The sequence below is a fragment of the Castor canadensis genome, chromosome 1 (assembly GCF_047511655.1).
Source record: "Castor canadensis chromosome 1, mCasCan1.hap1v2, whole genome shotgun sequence".
Classification (NCBI taxonomy): domain Eukaryota; kingdom Metazoa; phylum Chordata; class Mammalia; order Rodentia; family Castoridae; genus Castor; species Castor canadensis.
Window position 1 is genome coordinate 32,937,286 of NC_133386.1, and position 22,085 is coordinate 32,959,370.

At 36.7% G+C, this 22,085-nt stretch overlaps 1 protein-coding gene across 4 annotated transcripts in view; it reads right to left on the reverse strand.

Moving 5' to 3' along the window:
- Window positions 1-1,429: 1,429 nt before the first annotated feature.
- Window positions 1,430-22,085, reverse strand: part of Tmem200a (transmembrane protein 200A) — a 72,609-nt gene continuing 51,953 nt past the window's right edge. For 2 of the 4 annotated variants that reach the window (XM_074074855.1, XM_074074860.1), the window contains exon 3: window positions 1,431-4,386. In XM_074074855.1, the coding sequence (XP_073930956.1) occupies window positions 2,895-4,370 (1,476 nt within the window). In that variant the 5' untranslated portion in view covers window positions 4,371-4,386 and the 3' untranslated portion in view covers window positions 1,431-2,894. Of the gene's footprint in view, window positions 4,387-9,239; window positions 10,518-22,085 lie in introns of those variants that run through there. The other 2 variants (XM_074074863.1, XM_020184330.2) reach the window with 2 other exon arrangements.

Genomic DNA, 22,085 nt, shown 5'->3' on the forward strand with positions numbered 1-22,085 from the left:
TGCTGTACTGTAGTTTCTGTCCCTCATGGTTTGAGAAGCCAAATGCCACAAAAAGACATTGACAGGTAGTGGCTCTTCATCTGAAGGCACCAAGAACACTGAATCCTTAGAGTTTGAAAGCTCTTGATAGTTTACGTTCTTACTCATCTTACTTCACAGCTGAGGAATCAAAGTTCTGCCTAGAAATTAAGAAATAAACTGAAATGGAGAGTGTGTTTTGCTCAAGGCCACACAGTTGGGGTGGCAGAGCCATTGGGGGCTTACTGTGCTTTTCTCACTTATTTTAGGGTCCTCATCCCATGTTATGGGCTGAATTGTGTCTGTCTAAAATTCATGTTAGAGTCCCAACCCCTTGTACCTCAGAAGGTGATCATACTTGGAGACACAACCTTTAAAGAGGTAATTATGGTGAAATGAGACCTATAAGGTGGGGCTCTAATTCAAGGTGTCTCGTGGCCTATGAAAAGGAGACAATAGCAATGCACATACACAGTTAGGACACAGTGACAAGGCAGTCAAGGAGAGGGACAACAGAAGAAACCAATCCTAATGACATCTTGATTTTGGATGCCTAGATTTTAGAGCTGTGAAAAATTACATTTTTATTGTTTTAAACCATCCAGTCTGTGGTATTTTATTATTGCAGCCCTAGAAAATTAATATTCCCCAGATAAACTGCAGGCTTAGAAACTGCTGAGGCTGGAGGCAGACAGCTCATGGTCCAGATTCCTGAAGTTTCCTAGAGGCAAAACAAAATTTCTAAATAATTTTCAATATTCATAAAAGCCTGAATAAAATATTGTCTGAAATTCCTGATTTTGTTGCTTTTAGGTGGAATTCTACCAAGTCAATAAGGTAGATGCACTATTTTATACTAATCTGAAACTCTAGCAACATAGGATTTTGATTAACTTAAAATGAGACAATTATTTATCACTTAATAAAGTAGACTTGTTTGGCAAATTAAAAACCTCATGCTTTTTGATGAAGAGAAGTTTATATAAGAACCATTGTTTCCAGCCTCCAATTCTTCTATTTGGATCCTCCAAGGCCCCTGCTACTTAATCCTTTCCAAATGTCTAGAGCTCTTTCAGAGGGTAAGCTGAGCAAATTAGAAGGCCTTAGTCATCTGTCACAGCAGGGTGTTCAGGGCCACTGTTTTCAAATCTGGGAGTGTGCTGACATTTGCTGAATGCTGTATGTGATTGTCTTCCTGCTAGTCAACAAAGTTTTACATGAAAATGATCTCAAGATAAAGAACTGTGAAGACAGTTGGCTGGACCTTGCTCTTTAACCTAATAGAATTAAAGTCAAAAAGCCAAGGCACTCATGTACCAGGGTATCAAATACCTTCAACAGAATGTATATGAAAGCTTGAAACCAGTATTTTAAGTAGGAATGTACATTTTATCTTTAAAAAAAAGCAGACGTATGAAGAACACAAATTTCTATTAAGAACAGAAGTTTATTAAATGTTTTATAGTAAAATATTGAACCTACTCTATTACAATACGCTGGCTTGATGTTCTAATAAGAAGCATGGTGCCTCACCTAAGGGAAGCTGATGGTGCACACAGGATGGAATTCTGGGGTTCTACACAAACAACTGTATCTTCTTTCTGCTTTTCCCAGCAACTGCAATACTGATGTTCAGAAATGTTTAGGCTTTGGGAAAAACCTGTAAAGTTTCCTGAGTATTCCATTAAACAATTCTTATAATTTTGTCACCATAATGGAAAACATGAACATTTTCTGAAGGAAACATCCATTTTAGTATTTAGTATCTTCAGTAATTGAGAACCACAATCCTAAATATTTAATATAAGAAAGTCTTTGGAGTTAGCATAAGGCTTTCCAGCACAAAGTAAATTTCAAGACAATTTATCAAGGGCTAAATTTCCTTGAATCACCAAGCCAATGGTATGTGCAGATAAAAAGAAATGTCCAAATTAGCTGAATATTTTCCAACTAACAGAACCTAAAAAATATTGGAGGAAAGTAAGGATATGGGAATGAATAGATATTGGATGGTAACAGATGGCCAGAAAAAATGTATTGAGACTAGCTACATTAAGTAGCAAATAACATATCTTTGTTCATTGGTCAACACTTTCTCCATGCGTATAATTATTTCAAGATAGCTTTTCTACAAACTACATTGGTTCATTCATTTTTCAAGTCAACGTATAAAGATATTTTAATTCTGAATGGCTAAAGTTACAGCTTATAGCTTTTATGGTATTTATCCTTTATGTGTATCTGACATTCTCAGTCATGGCTCTTGAATATATGGTTTCTTGATAAAATATCACTAAAACAACTGATGTTGAAAAAATACTGCTTACCCAGAGTTCAGCCTAAGAATTAACTAATTTGTTTTTAGCTCACATAGAACTAGGTCTTTCTTCTTTTAAATAATTTAGCCAATCCTATACAAAAACAATTATTGAGAAAATCATATAGTGAGATCTGGACTCACAGTCATTTATAAATATATATTGAGTACTGGGGATGAATTTTGTATTTCCAACCCACACTTTTGTGCGCTATATTTTCCACACTAGACATTTCATTCTGTGAATATGGCAGTCAATGAAAGAACTAAAAAGTAAAGCAAAATTTTAATTTTGATGCAAGTATTCTGTATTCATATCAATAAAGGAGATCATGCTTTCAAAGGGAGGAAAACTAAATTGTATGTGATTTAATCTAGAGTTGTGCAGTCATAACTAACCCAGACATACAACCATCTTCTGTACAGAATTAAGCAGCTAGTGTTAAAATACTACAAACCATTTGGTTAAAAAAAGCTTACAACCAATCCTTTAGGAAGGAAATACTGGTGAAAACAGTTTTAAAATATATATCCTTGGCAAATGTGACATTTTTAAGCATTAAAACCTCGTTTCAGAAGTTCCTCGCTTTAGGTTATTACTCAAAAACTCATCATGTTCAAAACTCAAGTTATTATGAGATCTTGAAATCATAAGAAGCTTCTCCTTATTGGTAAAGTCTTTTTTGATGGTGGCTTGGGGCACAAGCAACCTATCCATTGGGTCCTCTTTGTTCTCTAGTTTCACATATCCTTTGCTGTTGCTTCGATCCAACCGGGGCCAACTTGGGTGTTTCCGTTGTTCTGCCTGAACAGTTAGAGTAGAGGGATCCCTGTCTAAGTCTAAGGATTTTGAATGTGAGGATAGGAAATGCAAGGATGTATTAGACCCAAACTGTCTTCTAGCAGCTCCAGGAGACAAGAGCTGTCCAGCCCCAGGTCCAAGGGCAACAGAGGACTTGTACTGATTTGACAATGACTCCCCAATGGAATTATTCCTTGGGAGTACCATGCTGACTGGCTGGAAAGATTCACCAGTGCTGGGCAAAGGGACCACAAGGGAATCCACTGACAAATTCTTTGACCTACTTTTGAGGTTGTCAGCATCCTCTGTGATGTTATCTATACTGGGTTCATCAATAACACAGTTATTAAGTTTGATCACTGGCAGTGTGAAAGCACTGATGGATGATGACACAATTGACTTGGTTTCGCATTTCTTAGAGCCACTGGTCTTATCATCAGTTGTCTTGGCAGTAGGTGGACAGAGGCCAAAGACAGAGACTGAGCTGTCAGATAGCAGAGGGGGCATGAGATGCCCAAAGCTCTTACTCTCATTGACCATCAGTTCATCCTCCTCCACAGAGCTGTCCATTCGAAAACTGCTCCGCAATCCAGAGAAAGAGGCCACCGTATTTGTTGCCAGCCTTGGAGTGCAGGAGCTCCGGTTCTGCTTCACTTCTGGCTCTGCCACCAAGCCAGAGTAAATGCCATTCATCTGCTTTTGCTCTTTGATTCTCAGCGTGTGGATGTCAATGACTGTGGAGTAGATGTCCCTCATATGTATGATTTTGGTCTCCTTGTCACGGTTTTCATGAAGAATGGCATTAGCGCAAATGAAGATGAAAATACCAATTCCCATCGTGAACGGGCCAAGCATTTTCATTTTATCAGAATGCAAATGCTGCTCAAAGAAGCGAACCACCACACCGCCTTGGTTCCGAACCACCTGAGTTTCATTTGTTGACAATGTTGTTTCAGCATCAATGAAATGTTCTTTTTGGGGCCAATATCCAAGGACAGCCATTGCAATTCCTATAATGGAGATAAACACCCCTAAAATAAGGAAAAACCCAGATGGGGAATAAAGTCTAATTTTGCCACGAACAACCACGACATCTGCACGTGGCCGCCGCCTGACTGGTTTCTTTTCCTGGGCAGTGGGGGATGGGCTGAGATTGACATGGTGCTGTGATCTGGCAGAGTCTTGTCTTTTCAGGGCGGCCAGGCCAGTGATTACTCCACCAGTGGCTATCATAGTTCAGCCTTTTGTTCTGAAAAGAAAGGAAACAGACAACAATCTAAATTTTATGTTCCTGGAGTGGCTCAGCAATTCAGTTCAAGCACTGCTCACATAGGATTTGTGTGCTATTGTTGTTTTCTGTGGTTAAATGAGGCAGAAGATCTTCGTATTTGTCAAAGTTTGTGTGACTGATGTAAATTTCTGGAGGTTTCCTTTTTTGGTAGGATGTATTGGATCCAAGCTTTCTAGTATTGATTAAAAGTGAGTTCAAGGTATAATTTGTTTAAATAATTTTATCACTTACTGTATAAAACAGTCCCCTGGTCACAAGTCTCTGTCCCTTTTTGTCTTTCTCACACACTTGTGAATGTATACACACACAGACACATCTGAGTCCATCATTGTGTTATTTTAAAGAAACAGAAAAATGCAGAATACTCAATAGGCCAACTGTAAACCACAGATTTACCAAAAGAAAGCAATTCATGGTTATGAGACAGTTCTTGTAAAAATCATCAATGAGCTTTTAATGACCACTTGCCAATCTCCCAACCCCCCAATTTTCAACTTCCTTAACCTCTCTGTTTCCATGGATATTAACGGTTCCTTTCATGAACCTTCTTCCTCAGTCTTTTATGATACTGAGCCTTCCTGGTTTTACCCTACCTTGGTGGCCATCTCAGTTTTGGCTCTTCTTCCTTCACTGTCTCCTAGAGTCCTGTCTTTGGCCACTTTTACTCTACTCTCTCCTGACCTATGTCCACTCCTATATCTTCCACTCTTCTCTTTATGCTTATAGATCCCTCACTTGCATTTCAGGTCAGACTCTGAGTTTCAGTTTCTTATTTTCAACTGCCCACTGGAGAACACATATATATCCATGCACTGCTAGCAGAGCTGAACTCACCTACCACTATGGGCCAGCCAGCCCATCTGATTTATCTCACTTTTTAATGTGGTCACTTCTCAGGTTTGGCTCTTTACAGTTTTTTAACTCCTCCATTTCTTCTTCCTCTACTCTTCCACTCAGGTTCTAAATTCTAGAAATTCTCACTACACAGTGTCTCTCAATGCCACCCCGCTGTTCCAGTCCTCTTCATCTTTGCCTTATGCGCTCCATTAACTCCCACTAGACCATTGGAATAACCTCCCAACTGGCCTTCCACATTCCATTTTCTCTTCTTTTTCAAACAAGTTTACATTCAGATAGCAGATTATTTATCCTAAGACACACCTCTGAAGTTGTTTGAAGAGTGGGATAATGGAGAAAATTATCCACTACCTACCAAAGTTTAATCTTGCATTTCAGACCCATTGTGTTTAACTTTATCTCTGTGTCTTTAATTTGCATACAACTGCAACTCAACCAGTATTCCCTGCTTCTAATCCATACTGTTTCTGAGGTGTTGTTAAGAGTTTCTGCTGTCCTGGTTAGCAATTAAAGCTCATATTCCATGTCCTCTATAAAACCTTCTCTGACTGCCCCAGATCTCATATCCCATGCAAGCTTTCATTCTTCACTTCTCAGAGCATTTCAACAAGTTGTCTACAGCACTTGACATACACAATGTCTTAATTCTTCTACTTCTTGTAGTGATACATCAAATTTAATTCATACTTTTATCAGAAACATTCACTATAGTCCCTTGCACACAGCCAGTGTTCAGAAATATTTGCTAAAATGTTGAATAAGAAAGTAATTTGTCCCCTAGGATCTGCTGTATGACCATGATAGTACTATACTAACTCTCCTGGTTAAAAATATGAGCAAACAAGATTAAAATCCAGACAAAAACCAACATTTTGTCAGTTGGTAAAATATCTATCTTGTTGTATAATAAATAATCCTCAAACTGCCAAATTTGGTTAGTAGGGAAACAAAGGATACTTTGAGACCCACCAGGTCTTTGGGAAATTTCTGAGAGGGCATCAAATGCCATCTTGCAGAATTGAATTCTCTTTCTGAATTCTTATTTATGATTTCTGAATTGTGTTTAAATAACAGGGTTGTGAATGATATGTACAGTTTTGGCAAACTGTGAGTAAATTCAGCTCTCAGTGGAATTATGACTAGGATTAAAATAGTTTAATGTTAGAAGAACAAACTAAGTTGCAACCCATAGCTCTAGTGTATGAGATTTATCAAAGTATTTATACCGTGGCTTAACGGTCTCCCAAACCTTAGCTAAAACAAAGCTTAATGTCAACCTATGTTTTCTTGAACCTCAAACAGTTCCAAATGTTTGAAGAAAATGCTTAGATTGGATGGTAGTCATCTAACACAGTTATTTCCTTGTGGCAGGCTAAGGATTTAGTCCAAAATTTTTTTGAATAGATGGATTTCAGAGAGAAAGGGAAATGAGGGCAAAAGCCTTTCGTTTGGTTTAAAAGTGACCACAATGAATTTCATTCCCCACAGATTTCCAGGCCTCCACTACTTGTTAAAATATTTTCTACTAGCACTGCCATTTTCCATTCCTGAGGTTGAAAGAGGAAAGGGGGCTGGAAGGGAAGAAAATATTTTAAGAAGGATATATGATTACAGAAAGGTGGAGAGGTAGACTGGGCCTCTGTGTGAGAAGCACACAGTAAGACAGATGGACTACACAGGCTGGAGAAGCAAGGGTGGCTTAAGAGTGTGAAAATTTATTGGAAACAAAAAAAAAAAAAGAACTTCTAGAGTAGCTCAGAGAAGAAACTAGAGAGGCGGGGTCCACAGTTCCTTCTGCCAGTCTACGCGAGTCAGACTCAGTAGGAGTGCCAAGACTCCAAAGAATTAGCAGACAGTTTTGGTGCCAATATCCTCCTCTAACTTGACTCAAGGCAATTCAACACTGCAGGAGCCTCTGTTATGACTCAGGGACCCAAACTAGACCTAGAAGGAAAAGCAAAAGTGAGTAATTCCAGTCATTGTTTCAAGCAGTTTGAAACCAAGTGGAAGAGCTAATCTAGCTACATAAACCAGACTCAGATAATGGCCACAACGAAACTTTCCATTAGGAAGGACCTTTCCCCACAGGCTGTATGTAGGAGACAACATTTTCATGTTTCTCACAGTGAATCCAGGTTACTATCATTTCAGATAAAGTCAAGGGAAAGTTGGTGGGCTAGAGAACAGGAATGTGGCTTGCCTTTGGTTCACAGCTCCTATGCTGTGGGAGGCAAGTGGGTAGATAAGGCTAGAGGAGGGAAGAGGGCAGGGCCTTTGAAGATGGCAACTGCCATTCCTAAATGCTTTGTTTTCATAATCATCTACAGTGAAGTTGGACCAAAACTGATGCCATTATTTTAGGAAAATCAATCTCAACCAGTAGATGAAAACATCTGTGAAGGTCCAACAGTAGGAAACCACACAAGGATACTAGACAGTTACACAGTAAGAAGCCTAGAGAAATCTTAAGATCCAAAGTGAGGGAATCCACAGGCTTCTGCATTTTAAAAACTGCAATGCCAATTGGTCCAAAGTGTTCAACACATGAAAAAGCAGTTTAAATCTACTTTTGAAATTTATACTGTGAAGTAACATCTCCTCCATCCTATATTTTTATCCTGATTTTAGGGGTGGTTATGCTTGTTTGGGGAGTTTGGTAGGGAGGGTGTAAACCCCAGGTTAACCAGTCTTACTGCAACAAATCATATCATTCTTCTAAGTTTAATAATAACAATAGTACTATTAACTAAATCATACTGCTATGGTCAGGAATTATTCTAAGTGCTTTATCTACAAAAACATTTATTCTCACAATTCTGGAAGTGGGTGTAATAATTTTGATCTCCATTTTGCAGATGAGGAAACTGAGGTTTAGAGAATTTAGGTAACTTACCAAGGGTCACACAGCAATGGGGATAATTTCTGAGCCTGTGTTCTTATAAAAGCTCACAGGTGGATAGGCCTCTGAATTTGCTTTTACCTGAGGTTTTCTTTTCCTGTCTTTCTTTGTCTTATTCCTGTTTCCATAACACTAGACCCTAGAACGCTGCTCTTCTGTTAATACTGTAGCTATGAACCACAGCAAATTTCACTTCTCAAATTACAAGAACCACCTGAGTAAAGCCAGGGGTAGAGAGAATGGGGTGAGGGCTGCATAAGGTTGAAGGCATAACTCTGGGTGAGCATTCCGCCTCTTGCACCCATCTAGCTCCCCCTTGAGCATCTGAAGAGACAGCATCAACCATTCACACCTCCTCAAGCTCCTCTGTGTCTACCATCCCTGACAACGCAAGACCAGGACTCACTGCCTCGAAGATCCAAATGGAGAATTTTATGACACTAAATTTCACTTGGCTCACTTGGGCAGTTTTCACTTATCAACCTCTTTGGATCCTAAGTCTGTCTTCCAAGATTGTGCTGTCTCTCCCCTTTGTGTTCATCTGCAAATATTATAAACCTGACTTCCAAAGCTTCACCAAAGGTTTGGAAATTGAACAAAGCACAGAACAAATCCTTGCACTATTCTCCTTAAGGTCTCCTGGGTGGGCATTGTTGGCTGGTGTAGATATTCATTGATGCAACTCATAAAAACAGGTAAGTGACATTGCAATTGTTAGCAAGCTCAAAACTGGTTTCCTTGCCTAATGAATACAATGATGAACAATCATCTTTTTGATGAGGCCATCAATTATAAATTAAGCCTAACTAGAGGCTCAACTACTCTGTATGCTTCCATATTCCCCCCAAATATCATGGTTTTTCTCAAAAGCCATGTTAAAAGAGAAAGATTGTATGTATGTATTCTGTTAACAACCAAAACTGAAAAATGAGTTTGGGTTTACTTCTGACTACCTATTGATTATCCTTTTTCCCATTCCAAATGCTAATAAACCAGACACAATTTTGCTAATAATGAGCATCAGGGGTACCAGTTTAAAATTTGAAAATCATACCTTCTTCCTTGCTGTGCAAACCAGGATACTGGTGGGCTATCTCCAGGCCTTTGCCATCTTACAAGAATCTGGGATTCATCACAGATTTTAAAACTCATTCATAGAAGTGCAGTCTCGTTTGTTGCTTTTCTCACTGTCAAGAGATGTAGACTCTTGCTTTTACTCCAGTGTGCTGATACTGTCTACCTTGGGCTCACTTCCCTCTGAACTGTTTATTCTGCCTTTTTCAGCTGAAAGCGCTTTGCCCTTCCCTGAGAAGATTTCTGCTTTGTGAATCACATGTAACCCTACACCACACAGAATCTGTTCTAATCTCCAGGCTTGGCTTCTGTTATTCTTGCTCTGCTAATAACTTCTTGTTGTCCTTCACTCTTTTTATAAGCCAAAGTACATTCTGGAATGTGTTTTTCATAGCACTAATTCATAGCATTTTTAGTATTCTCACACTCCTGGAAGTTCATTTCTGCACTTTTAGGTCCTCTTCTGACCACACTGGCCTACTATTCTGACCTACTATAAATCAGACATGGTGCTAGATATATTTACACACTTATATCTGGGATAATGATAATTAAACAAACTTGCAAAATTAGGAGACTTCAGACTTTAGAAGAGATTCATCTAGATATCCCTTTTAGCCAAGTAAGATTCAGGAATATTGTCTAAGATCAAATACTAAATTAGCAGAAAGAATAGGATTGCAACTCAAGTTTTTGGACTCCCAGTCCAGGGTTATTTTGTCTACATCTCTCTCTTTCTATGTTATTTCATGCTAGCCTAGTATCTAACAGAATGCCTGAAATGTAATAAAAGCTCAGTAAGTACCTGTTGACCAGGAACTAACTTGATAAATAATTAAATAGGATTCAAATGTGTGAGACCTTAAGGATACAAAATTAAAACCCACTTCCCATTTTTAAGGAATATGAATCTGGTTGGAAAGGAGTAAAAGTAAATATTTAAAATGAAATGAAATGCTATGATGGGGTACAGAATGCACTTCCACACTATCAGGGGAGGTTTCCAAAAATGGGTGGCAGTTCAAAGGCTTGGCATGTCACTGTGAGTTTTCTACCCAGGCAGATTCTATTTCATCCTTGTTCTGATTGTTTCACAAGGGTCCTTACCTTATGATTTTTCATCATCTGACTTGCAGTGTGCCTATTATTTTAAATACAATTGACAGTCTTATTTCTAATCTGAATTTTCATCCTTATTCAGAGGTTTAAAAATTCAACAGAATACAAGACTATCTGCACAAAGGACATAAAAATTAATCTATGCCCTCAGGACCAAACAAAAACATTACATAAAACTCCATGTGGTATCCACAAAAGTGACAGATGGAAATATTCTCTGCTCAAGCTACAATAGTTTTAGGACTTTCTTTCCAGTAGAGAAATCTCAAACTTTTAGAATATGGTTTTTAGTCTATATTTTTACCAGAGTTGAAAGAGAAAATCCATATGAGTGACGAACAGTTCAATCATGTAAAATTTAAGAAATAAAAACAGAAATTGTCTTTTAATATGTAGCATAATGGTTTTATATATGGACACTAGAATAAGAGGGACAGAAGTCTACTTCCTTGCTTCATCTTTTGATAGCCATGCCACCTTGAACAAGTGGTTTAAGTTGTCTTATCTGAATTTCTCCACCAGAAAAATGGAAAAGGCTTTCTTCAATACACAATATGCAGTGCACTAGAGGCAGAAGACCTTGGGAGTCTTGAGTCACTACACCACCAATAATCACACTTGAGGAATTAGCTAAACTCTTATTAAATGAGGATAGCAACAGTACAGATAGGGTTGTTATGAAGCAAAGGAGATAATGAGGCAAAGCAGATCAGTGCCTGGCACTTAAGTTCTACATTACTGATGTCAACTGTGTCTGATTATAAGGTCTTTTAAAGGATAAAATTATACACACACATAATATTTACTATGGTCTTGGTTATATTAAGTTCTCAACAAACAACAACTATCTTTATTGCTTATACTACTATTTTTTTTCATTGCTCAGCTATGCAAATCAAAAATATATTTTAATTGGAGCTATAGCTCAGTGGTAGGGCACTTGTTTAGCATGTATGTGGCCCTGGGTTTGAGCCTCAGCATTGCAAATAAATTAAATAAATATACCTTATTAAATAATTAATGATGATTTGCATATATTCCAAAATTATACAGAAACTTAGAGTCAAAAACTGAATGAAGAATGCATTTTAGGGACATATGCATTAATATTTGGTCACTGCAAAGAAGATTCTATATAAGAGAGACAGTTGGAAGATATGGAAAGAATGAAGCTTGCCTTTCTTTTTAATTCATTTTGTTTCTTTAGATTTGGAGACTTGTCTTAAAAAACAGAAACAAATGCAAGGTAGGGAAAGTCCAATCTATTCATCTGATGTTTTTACTTCTCTTAACAATACAGTTGTATCAATTACATGGGTAGTTTGATCAATTCTGCAAGCACCATTCTGTTGACATTGGAATACTTGGATACAAAACAGACCAAAAAGGAAAAGAAATAGGGGGCCTTAGGATGTATCTCCTAGAGACAGGTGATATGATGTGAAGTTAATTCTCTGGAAAGAGGTTTATGCACAGTCTGAAGATCTTTGTTGGTCTTCTTTGAAGAGAATGGTTTCGAGGGCTAGTGGAGTGGCTCAGGTGGTAGAATGCCTGCTTAGCAAGGGTGAGGCCCTGAGTTCAAACCTAAGCATTGCCCAAAAAAAAAAAGGTCTTGTCTGAGAAGAGAATGGTTTCGTATCACTCAGCATAGCTCTACATTCATATGAATGCCGGAACTAAAAGGAAATATAAAATGTTTAGATAATTAGCAAAATGACACCCAGGTCATTTAAATATAAAATATAACTTTATGGCCAAGTGCATCCTGACCATATAGACAAGGTGAAGAATACAGAAAGCACTTGGAAATCTATACATGTTCTTTGTTGGGAATGCCTTCAAAACCTGCCAACTGACAAACTATAAAAATATGGGACAAACCAATTATGAGCTGTGTGACAATAACGTGGAACAACTGCTCTCCAAAGACTAAAAACCATGAAGCCCTGGAGCAAAGAAGTCTCCAGGAGACCAAGTAACAGTTCCATAATGAGCTTAGAAAACACCCTGCTGGGACCCTGTGTGAGATGTTTTCTGCAGGAAGAGAAGTTAGAAGCCTATTTCCAGCAAAGTAGAAATATGCTTCCTGCCCTGTATTCCAACTCTTCAAATCTGGACACACTCTTAACAACATCTGTCACATTCTCATCCACTGCATTTGCTGACAGAAAGGCCACTTGCAACTTATGTAAGGAAGCTACTGGTAAAGAAGTCACCAATTTACTAACCTGTAGGAAATTAGCTGAGCTAGTCTTGGGTGAAGAGCTGCAGCACTTAAAATCATAAAATTGGTATTTTACAGAGACTCCTTCATGGCATGAGGACAGGTATTGTAACTTTACTTAGAGGTATGTTTTTTGAAGTGAGACTCTAATAATAAGTATTAATATCATTCCCAATGGTTTTAATGCCTAGGAAATCCTGACCACACTGTTGAAATTTCTAAAGGACCAGTGGAAATGTTGGAGTGCAACAGTAATTTCAACTCTTGCTGCTCCACTTACTATGAAATATCTTGCATAAGTCTGCTAGTTTTGGAAGTAACACAGCTGTGTCAATACTGTTAAGCCTATTGAAGTTCTTACGTTCTTCTTTACTGAAAATAAGGAGCCACATCCTGCCAGAGCAAATGCACCATCTAAATTAGTTGTGCTGTCTTTTAATCTACAATAAATGTAGTGGAAATATTATATACTCATTTATGAAAATGGAAAAATGAGACCTGTTGAAACTATTCCAGGAATGGGGGGAGGGGAGGATAAAGGAAAATGGTGGAGGTGGTGAATTCAACTATGATATATCATAAGAACTTTTGAAAATGTCACAATGTACTCCCAGTACAATAATGATAATAAAAAATTAAAATTAAAAAAATAGAAAAAACCCAAATTTCTTATGAAGTTTCCCAAACTATTGTAGCTCAATTAGTAATAAAGCATTAAAAAAATTCTATAAAAACATTAGGAAATGGTTCAAACTACATCATTACTTCTGAAGAATTTTACATTTCTTTTTCCATAAGTAAAAATCTAATTAGGATTGTCCTCAAAGCAAGTTGCAAATAAGTGTGAGCAACCACCTTGTGAAGGATGGCAAGACTAAAGTCTCCATCACTCACAAAAAGAATAAATCTATTTGTCTCAGAAATACCCAACTCCTTTAGCATTTAAGGATATATTTTATGGATCTTTCGGGGAAACCGCACTGGCAAAACTCCAAAGGTAAACTTACTGAAACGTTATCAGGGAGGTTGTGGGATACATGTGACTATTTCTGCTTTTGTCTTCCTCCCTCTCTTTTCCTACTTGTTGAGGTTAGCAGCAGCAAGAAGAATTGAGGAAACCACAGATTTTTACATTTCCAATTTTAAAAAAGTATTTGCCAGTCTGTTTTTCTCATCTGTTTTGGAAACTACTTATAGACTGAATATTTATGTGTCCCAAATTCATCCTTGTTCCTAAAGTGATGATATAGGAAATGGAATTAGTGCTTTTAAGTCTTAGGACATTTTGTGTTGACACAACAGAATACCTGAGACTGGGTAGCATATAAAGAAAATAAGTGCAGTACATTTCTGGAGGCTGAGAAGTCCAGGATTAAGGCACCATATCTGGTGTGGGCCGTTTTGATACATCATAACATGGTGGAAGGCAACAAATACTGAGAGAGCAGCAGCATATCAACTCAGGCCTCTCTTCTTACAAAGCCATGAATCCCCTCCCAGGGGTGGGGAACCTACACTCGTAACTTCACCTAACCTTACTTACCTCCCAAAGTCCCCGCCTCAAAATACCATCACCGTTTGCATTCTGTGATGAAGTTCCCAACACATGAATCTTAGAGGGGGGACACATTCAAACCATAGCACTTTATAAAAGTGACCCAGACATCTCCCTCATCTCTTTCACCAGGTGAGGTCACAGTGAAGGATGGCCATCTATGAACCAGGTGGCAGACCCTCACTGGATACTGAACCCACTGATCCTGATCTCAGCTTCCAGAACTGTGAGAAATAAATTTCTGTTGTTCATAAGCTGTCCAGCATATAATATTTTTGTGAGAGCAGCCCAAATGAACTAGGGCATTCCTCAAGTTCATGGTTAAAAACCCAACCACACAAACTGATTCTCTGACTTCCGGTTTTTCTGGTGTCTTTTCTGAGGTAAGAACAGTGTCAGATTTCTTGTAACTATTTCCAGAGAAGGAAGAATATTTTCTCATTTGTTTTCTTAGAATAGATTCCTATAAGCTCTATTTGTATTAAGAAAATCAGATTTCTGGTAGTGATATGCCTGGAAAACATTTCTAATTCATGGTTTTATTTTTAAAAATTGTGTTCTTCATCATTCAGAAAATTTCAATCACACATGGCTAAACTTATTGTGTCCATTGGTGGCTTCATATAATCATTAGAAAGCACTTCTGGAATCTAAGATTATATACAAAAAATTCTCCTATGTTTCCTTTCTGTGTTTTTATAATGTTTTACATTTAAATTTTTGATGCATCTGTAATTCATTTTTGTGTAAGATTCAAGATAGGGATCTTTTGTTTACAGGTAATTAATCTTTTCTCTCTTGGTTAGAAATGCTACCTTCACTATCTACTAATTTCACATATCTTTACTATATAGCAAGCCTCACATCCACTTGCATTAATATTAAGACTTGCCATTCTGCTCCATTCATCTCTTTGCCAGAACGAATTGATATATATTACTATATACATAAAACTTAGTATTACAACACATATTTGAATTCCTCAAAAGTTCTTATCCATTCTTATGCTATTTATGTTGCAAATTAACTTTAAAATTTGAGTTTTTAAATCTAGTTACTAATTTTTACTCAGATCATGATAAATCCATGTATTTATACAGGGAAGTTATAGTGCTGCAGAATTTTATCTAAAAGGTTTTATTTAGGTCACAGATTTTTAAAAAATATAGACCTTTCTCTTTGCCTCTTTTTATTTCCTAAATACTTCCTATCATACACTGGTGTGTTTTCTTTTACTATCATTTCTATCTTCAAGTGCTTTTTGGGGTATAGGAGACCACTGACTTTGTGCTGAGCTACTCCACTAAACTTGACTACTGTTTAAAAAAATTTTTTTAGTTCATTCTCTTAGGTGTTCTAGAAACACAATTGTATCATGAAAGTTTTGACTCCCCTTTCCCAATTTTAAACCTAAAATTGCTATTTTTCCAGTTGTATCACTTAGTACCTTCAGAATAAAGGTAATCAACTGTGAAAGTATTGGACATCCTTGTCTCACTCCTACATTTATGGTAGCATCTATCACTTTACTGCTGAAGAGGAATCAGTCAACACCTGTTTTATTCAGAGTTTCTACTTAGAATTGCAGGGGACAAAATTTCTGGGAAGGAGGAACTCCACCTGGAGAGGAAGCCAGAGGAAATACAAAGAAGGAGGAGGGAAAGAGAAAAAGAAGAAAAGAAAATGTGGAAAATAAATATAAGAAGAGAAAGAGAAAGTTGTATTTGGGGGAGAAGATTACGGATCATTAATGATAACACTAAAAATCTGGACGCATGAATAATAATTCCTATAGGTTTTTCAAACATCCTTTTTTCTTTCCAGCTCTTCTTTTAAAAGACAGTTAGTTAAGGACAGAAAATTTCCTCCTGGTATTGTTGAGAATTACCTCCTGAGTACATTAGCTGAAGGGGAAATGAGAAGAGTGATGGATTGCATAAGATGTCAGGAATATGGAAAAGATTGGAAAGAATGCTTAGCAGTAAAAATGATTTCAAGGGAAGCCCCACATAGCAATAACAGACGAATAGAACCATGCTTCTAAGAACATCATTCATGCACATTCCCATTTTACAACTGTTGGATATTTTTTGGATCATGTCCAAGATATTTTTCACTCCAAATGTGCTTCACTGATGATTTCCTATGAAAGCTAGCAATCTAAAAGAATAATGGACAGATGTCACTAATAGTTGATTCATAGGAGAAAAAAATAGCAATGTCCAGTTAACAAATGAAAAGAATAAAGAGTAATGCAATGTAGAAAAAAAAACTTTAAAAGTAAAAACACAACTCTGCCTCACCCTTTCCTCCCTACCCTATATTGTTCAGTTTTCATGTGTCTTGTTCCTACACAGATGTGATGTATTTCATTATTTTTCACTCTGTATCATCCTTTTCTTCTTTTCCTCCTCAGTCTCCTCTAACAGTTCCACTTTTGGAAACATGTTCTGTATATATTTATATGTATACATGATAATGCTTATATTTGTACTGGATCTATCACCTGAATATGAGGGAAAACGTGACCTTTGAGTTTGAATGATTTAAGCACAATGTGATTACAGGTAAACTATCAAGGCAAAATCCCAACTGAACAATGAATAGACACTAAAACAATGAAGGACAGGAATGTAGAACAGGTAATCATATGGGGGGGCACTAGTAGGAGGGGGAGGGCAAATGAAGAAGGTAAAAGAGGGTGAATATGGTTGATGTACTTACTATACAAGTATGAATATGGAACATTGAAATCTGTTGCAATCACTTTAAGAAGGGGAATGGAATAGGAGGGAGAATAATGGAGGGAATGAACCAAATTAGGATATAATACATATATATATATATATATATATATATAATATATAATACATATTATATATATATGGAAACATGACAATGAAAGCCCCTGTATAACTATCATATACTAATAAAAATGTTATAAAATTAATAAATAAATCTCATATGGTATAGGTAGATTAATGGGAATAGCCAAATCAATAAAGTGTTCTGCAAATAATAAGCCTTCAATAAAATAATGATCAACTTCCAAAATTAGTATGTTACAAAGAACTAGATATGCTCCAGAAGAGTCCTTTCCTATATTAGGAAAGTTCATTTAAACACTGCTGGTACCACAAGGATGGACTTGACTGAGGAAGGTGGTTTTAATTAAAGATATGATGCTTCATCAAAAAAAGAAAAGGAAAAAGGTAAAAACACAGCTTCACTTACTGATTGACAAAAACACAAGAGAGAGACTGAGTATGCCCACTATGGGTGAGAGATGGAAACAAGCTTTAAGAAGCTGTCAATGAGAAGACATGTTGGTAGTTTTTTTGAGGTTAATTTGAGAATGACCTGCACAAGTTGAAAGTCCATTCTCTTTGTTCTTCCTGTGACCTCATTTTTAGCAATACCTTTCCTTCAGAAAGACTTGGATAAATGTCAATAGATTAATGGCTAAAAACATGGTACATATTTTGCTTAAATGGGGTATTATTCAGTCATAAAGAAGAATGAATCCTGTCATTCAAAAAAAAAATTGACGGAAGTGAAGGTCTTCATTAAGCAAAATTAGCCAGACACAGAATGACAAGTGTCACATATTTTCTCTCATATTCAGACAGTAAAAAAAAGAAAAAAATGACATGAAGACAATTAGGGAAGGGGAAGGGATAGAGGGAAAAGGTGAAAGAAAGGATGGGAAAGGTATTAGGTAAGGTGGACACAGTCATAACACCATATATGTATCATGGAAATGTTACAGTATGGAAGTGTTGTAGCTAATTTGTACAATTAATATATATTAAGAATTGTAATTTAAAAAGAAACATTTGCATGACTAGATATAAAAACCTGTGTGAGGCTATTCACTGTGGTGTTATAGTAATGACATCAACTTGAAATAATGCAAAGGCCCAGTAACAAAAACTAGCTAAATCAATCATACTGCACTTGTTTTCACACAGGAAAGTATATGGACTTATAAAAGGATTAATACATACACTTCAAAGTATTGATCAATTTGTAAGGAACATGCACTGGCCCCTAGCTTATCTGTGTAAAGCAATGCCAATCACTACTTTTAGGTTTATTGTGAGGACTTTATTTGCTGGTACTGGGGTTTGAACTTAGGGCTTCACACTTTGTAGGCTGGTGCTCTACCACTTGAGCCAGTCCACCAGCCCTATTGTGAGAATTTAACAAACCAATATGTGAATAAGCCAACAAATGTTTGACTAATGTTCAAATAACTACAAATAAACATTTCTTTTTACTTGGAGGCCATAATTCAAATACAGGGCAAAAAAATGGATATTGAAACCTGGAAAATAAAAGTAAAAAGCAGATCAATCTGCTACATACTTGGGGAGTCAGGTGTGCTTACCAACTCAAGAAAAAGTGTACTATAGTCTTGGAGGTATAAATTCAAGACTAGAGATAATACAAAATGGCTTAAAATCATTACCCAGACCAAATAACTTACAGAAAAGAAAAACTTACTTATGATAATTACTTAAAATAATCCTGAAGATCAGAAAACAATTCTACCCACTTAGGCAGTACCTGCATTTATTGGTTGTAAGGTAATAGAAAGAATGAATTAAGAATTAGTTTCTTCCCTTTAGAAGTTGATAACCTACAACCTGTGGAAGAATTATGGCTCTTTTTTGTTTCACTTTTTGACCATCAATGATAAGGACCCATAGATAGCCATAACTTACCATCTTTCTCTAAGTATTAGATCTGATGCTTACATGCTAAACCACAGGTTTAATTCATAGTTATTTGGAGTGTTAACAAACATTTGTTGGCTTATTCATATATTGACTCATTAAATCCTCACAACAACCCTGAAAAGTAGTCTTTGACATCCCTGTCTACATAAGAGCTAAGAGGCCGAGGGCACAAGTAATTTCTATGTAAGTAGCTGTTGCAGCAAACTTCTGAATGCACATCTGTAGCCACTACATTACTTCCAAATTGGCTATGTCTTCAAATGAAAATGATGTAGAGAAATAAGGTAATTAACCAGTCTGCTCAGGCTTCAGTATCATTTGCAATTAAACTATATTTATAAGGTGTCTGGATTGTTTTTTAAATCTTCACCAGGTAATGAAATCACCTAATGAAGTAAATCAAATTATATTCTAATTCTTTCAGTACAATGTTCATAATAGATTCAGATTTCTGATTGGAAAGCAGAGAATCCAACTCGTCTCTATCTAACTCTGCTTTGACTGCTTCTCATCCAAATCACAATTATGATAATTCCAACCTTCTATGCTCTTTACCTGGGGGACCTGTGGTTTTTATTTTAAATGCCTGTGATGTTTCACATATCATTCTGGATATTAGTTGAACCCCAACCATGTGCCAGTGCTTTGTAACTGAATCTCTCATTAGACTGAGCATCTGGAGGCAAGTAAGGACCAAGAAGCATTCTATGTGTGATATGAAAGCATATGATGCACAGGGAAAGCCAAATGGAGGCAGTGACCTGGGAAAGGAGGAGGGAATGTGCAGGAAGGGTTTCATAAAGAAGATGGCCCATAGGTGTTTTCAAAATAGAGAGGAAGAAAAGAAGAGGACAGCCTACACATGTACTACTCCAGCAGGGAAAACACAGAAGAAGAGCCTGAATTGACTTTGCAGGATTCAGACTGGTTGGGGTTAAACCTCAGAATTACAACCCTCTCTCAGCAATCCCCAAGCAGAAGATGGAAATCAGTGGTAAAAACTGTAGGTTTTCCCTGGTTCTCCTTATTATTGCTTATACTCTCTCTTCAACAAAATTAGAGATAAAGGCAAAACAGTTTCTGCCGGGTACGAGGGGGTGGAGGGGAGGGGGGGGCAAGTAATGACCCAATCATTGTATACACATATGAATAAAGGAAATAAAAAAAAACTGTAGGTTTTGCTTTATGGGGACACCAGTACCACTCATTATGGTTTCCCACCCAGTCCTGCCTGCTCACTGTGTGATCTTGGGATAGGACTTCCTTCCCATCAAATGAGTTGAGGACTATCTTCTGCTTCAAATGCCATTTTAGGATCTGTTCAGATTTAAGTAGAATAAAGTTGACTGAACTAAGGTCTATGGCCTTCTAACATAGTAAATATCAGTTAAATGGTGACTTTTTAATAATGATGAGCTAGGGCTGGTGGAGTGGCTCAAGTAGTAGAGCACCTGCTTAACAAGCATGAGGCCCTGAGTTCAAACACCAATGTTGCCAAAAAAGAAAAAAATAATAATGATGAGCTCCTAAAAGAAAGAAATAACAATCATTTATCCTGAATCTTTCCAAAGAGAACTGCCAATAAGTTCAAATTAGTCACCTGGAGACTTGGGGGTAAAGTATGAAAATCTAGAAGGGAAAGTGAAAAATTAGAAATAAGAACAGGTACTTTATATGCTGCATGAAAACAGAACAATGAAATCCATAAATATAATAATTAAAAACAGAAAAGAGGGTGGGGGCATGACTCAAGTGGCAGAACTCCTGCCTAGCAAGCCCAAGGCACTGAGTTCAAACTCAAGTACTGCCAAAAGAAGAAACTAGAAACTAGAAAGAGGAACTAGCATTTATTGAACCATTATTTTTCAGAAACTTATAATGTATTATTATATTTAGTGTTCAGAGAAGGGAGGGAGGAAAAACTGCCCCATTTCATTGAGGATTTAAAGGCCAATAATTTGCTCATTGTCACTATAAGGAAGAGGATGAGCAAGGTTTCAATTCCAGATCCATTTAGCTTAGAGTGTGCTATTTCTCCTTCACTGTTCTGCACAAGAGCAGAAGGAGAATTAGAAGAAGGAAGCATAGTTGAAAATGTTAAGAATACATGAAGAGATGAGAAGAAAAGAGAGTTTATGACGACAAATTGAGAATTCAGTGAGGAAAATGTGCTATTTAGAGGAAGAAATCAAAAGTGTTATTTAAAGAAAGAAATTTTAAGCATCTCTAAGTTGCAAGGCAGTGCCATGCCCTCAATAATTTGCAACAGTTGTCAAGGACAAAATGGGACTCACTTCTATAACATTACAAAATTGTGTGTGAAAATTTCTCAAATATCCCCAAACAAAAACAAACATACAAACCAACCAAAGCATAGATAAAGACCAGATATTACCAAAAGCTGAGTAATGGTGGCAACTCTTAATCTGTTTAGTTTCTTATGCATATTATTACTTTGAGGCATAATTTCTGCCAGTGAATCTCTGTCTCCAAAGCTAACAGGATATGAAAAATGACTGCTTTCACCCAAAACTCACGGATAATATTTTCAAACCCAGTTTAAAGATGTTTTTCTATTAATGTATCAGATGAGAAGTATAACCATAGAGAAATGCGGTATTAAGAGATTTTTCAATTGTTAGTAATGTTTGTTATGAAAGTCTTTTTTCTCTTTCTAGAGTAATTTGGCAACATAATTTCTTTTTTCCTGAAATTATTTTAATACAATGATTTGCCAACTAATTAGGTTACATTCAAATAAATGAATACTAAGTAATCATTTTTAAAATGTAGGAAATCACTTAATGGCAGGAAGAAATGTTCAACAATATGTTAACTGAATATAAAAACACAAGGTGGTAAGATATTTCATTTATTTGAGATTTACACATGTGCACACACACATAGCTGGAGGATACCCGAATGTTCACAGCTATCTATCTTCTTCTGTGGTACAGCAACACAAATGTCTTTTTGTAACTACAGAGAAAAGATATATAAATATATAGAGAGAAAATAACCAGAGAAGTCACTTGGAAGAGCTTCTTTTAAGGTCTGACTATATATAATTTTAATCTTGCTCATTATTACGAAATGCCCCAAACAGAAGATGACTTAAATATTGCCCTTCAAGTTCATACATGTCTTTATTCTCAACGTCAAATTACTTTGTTATTATGTCAAGAT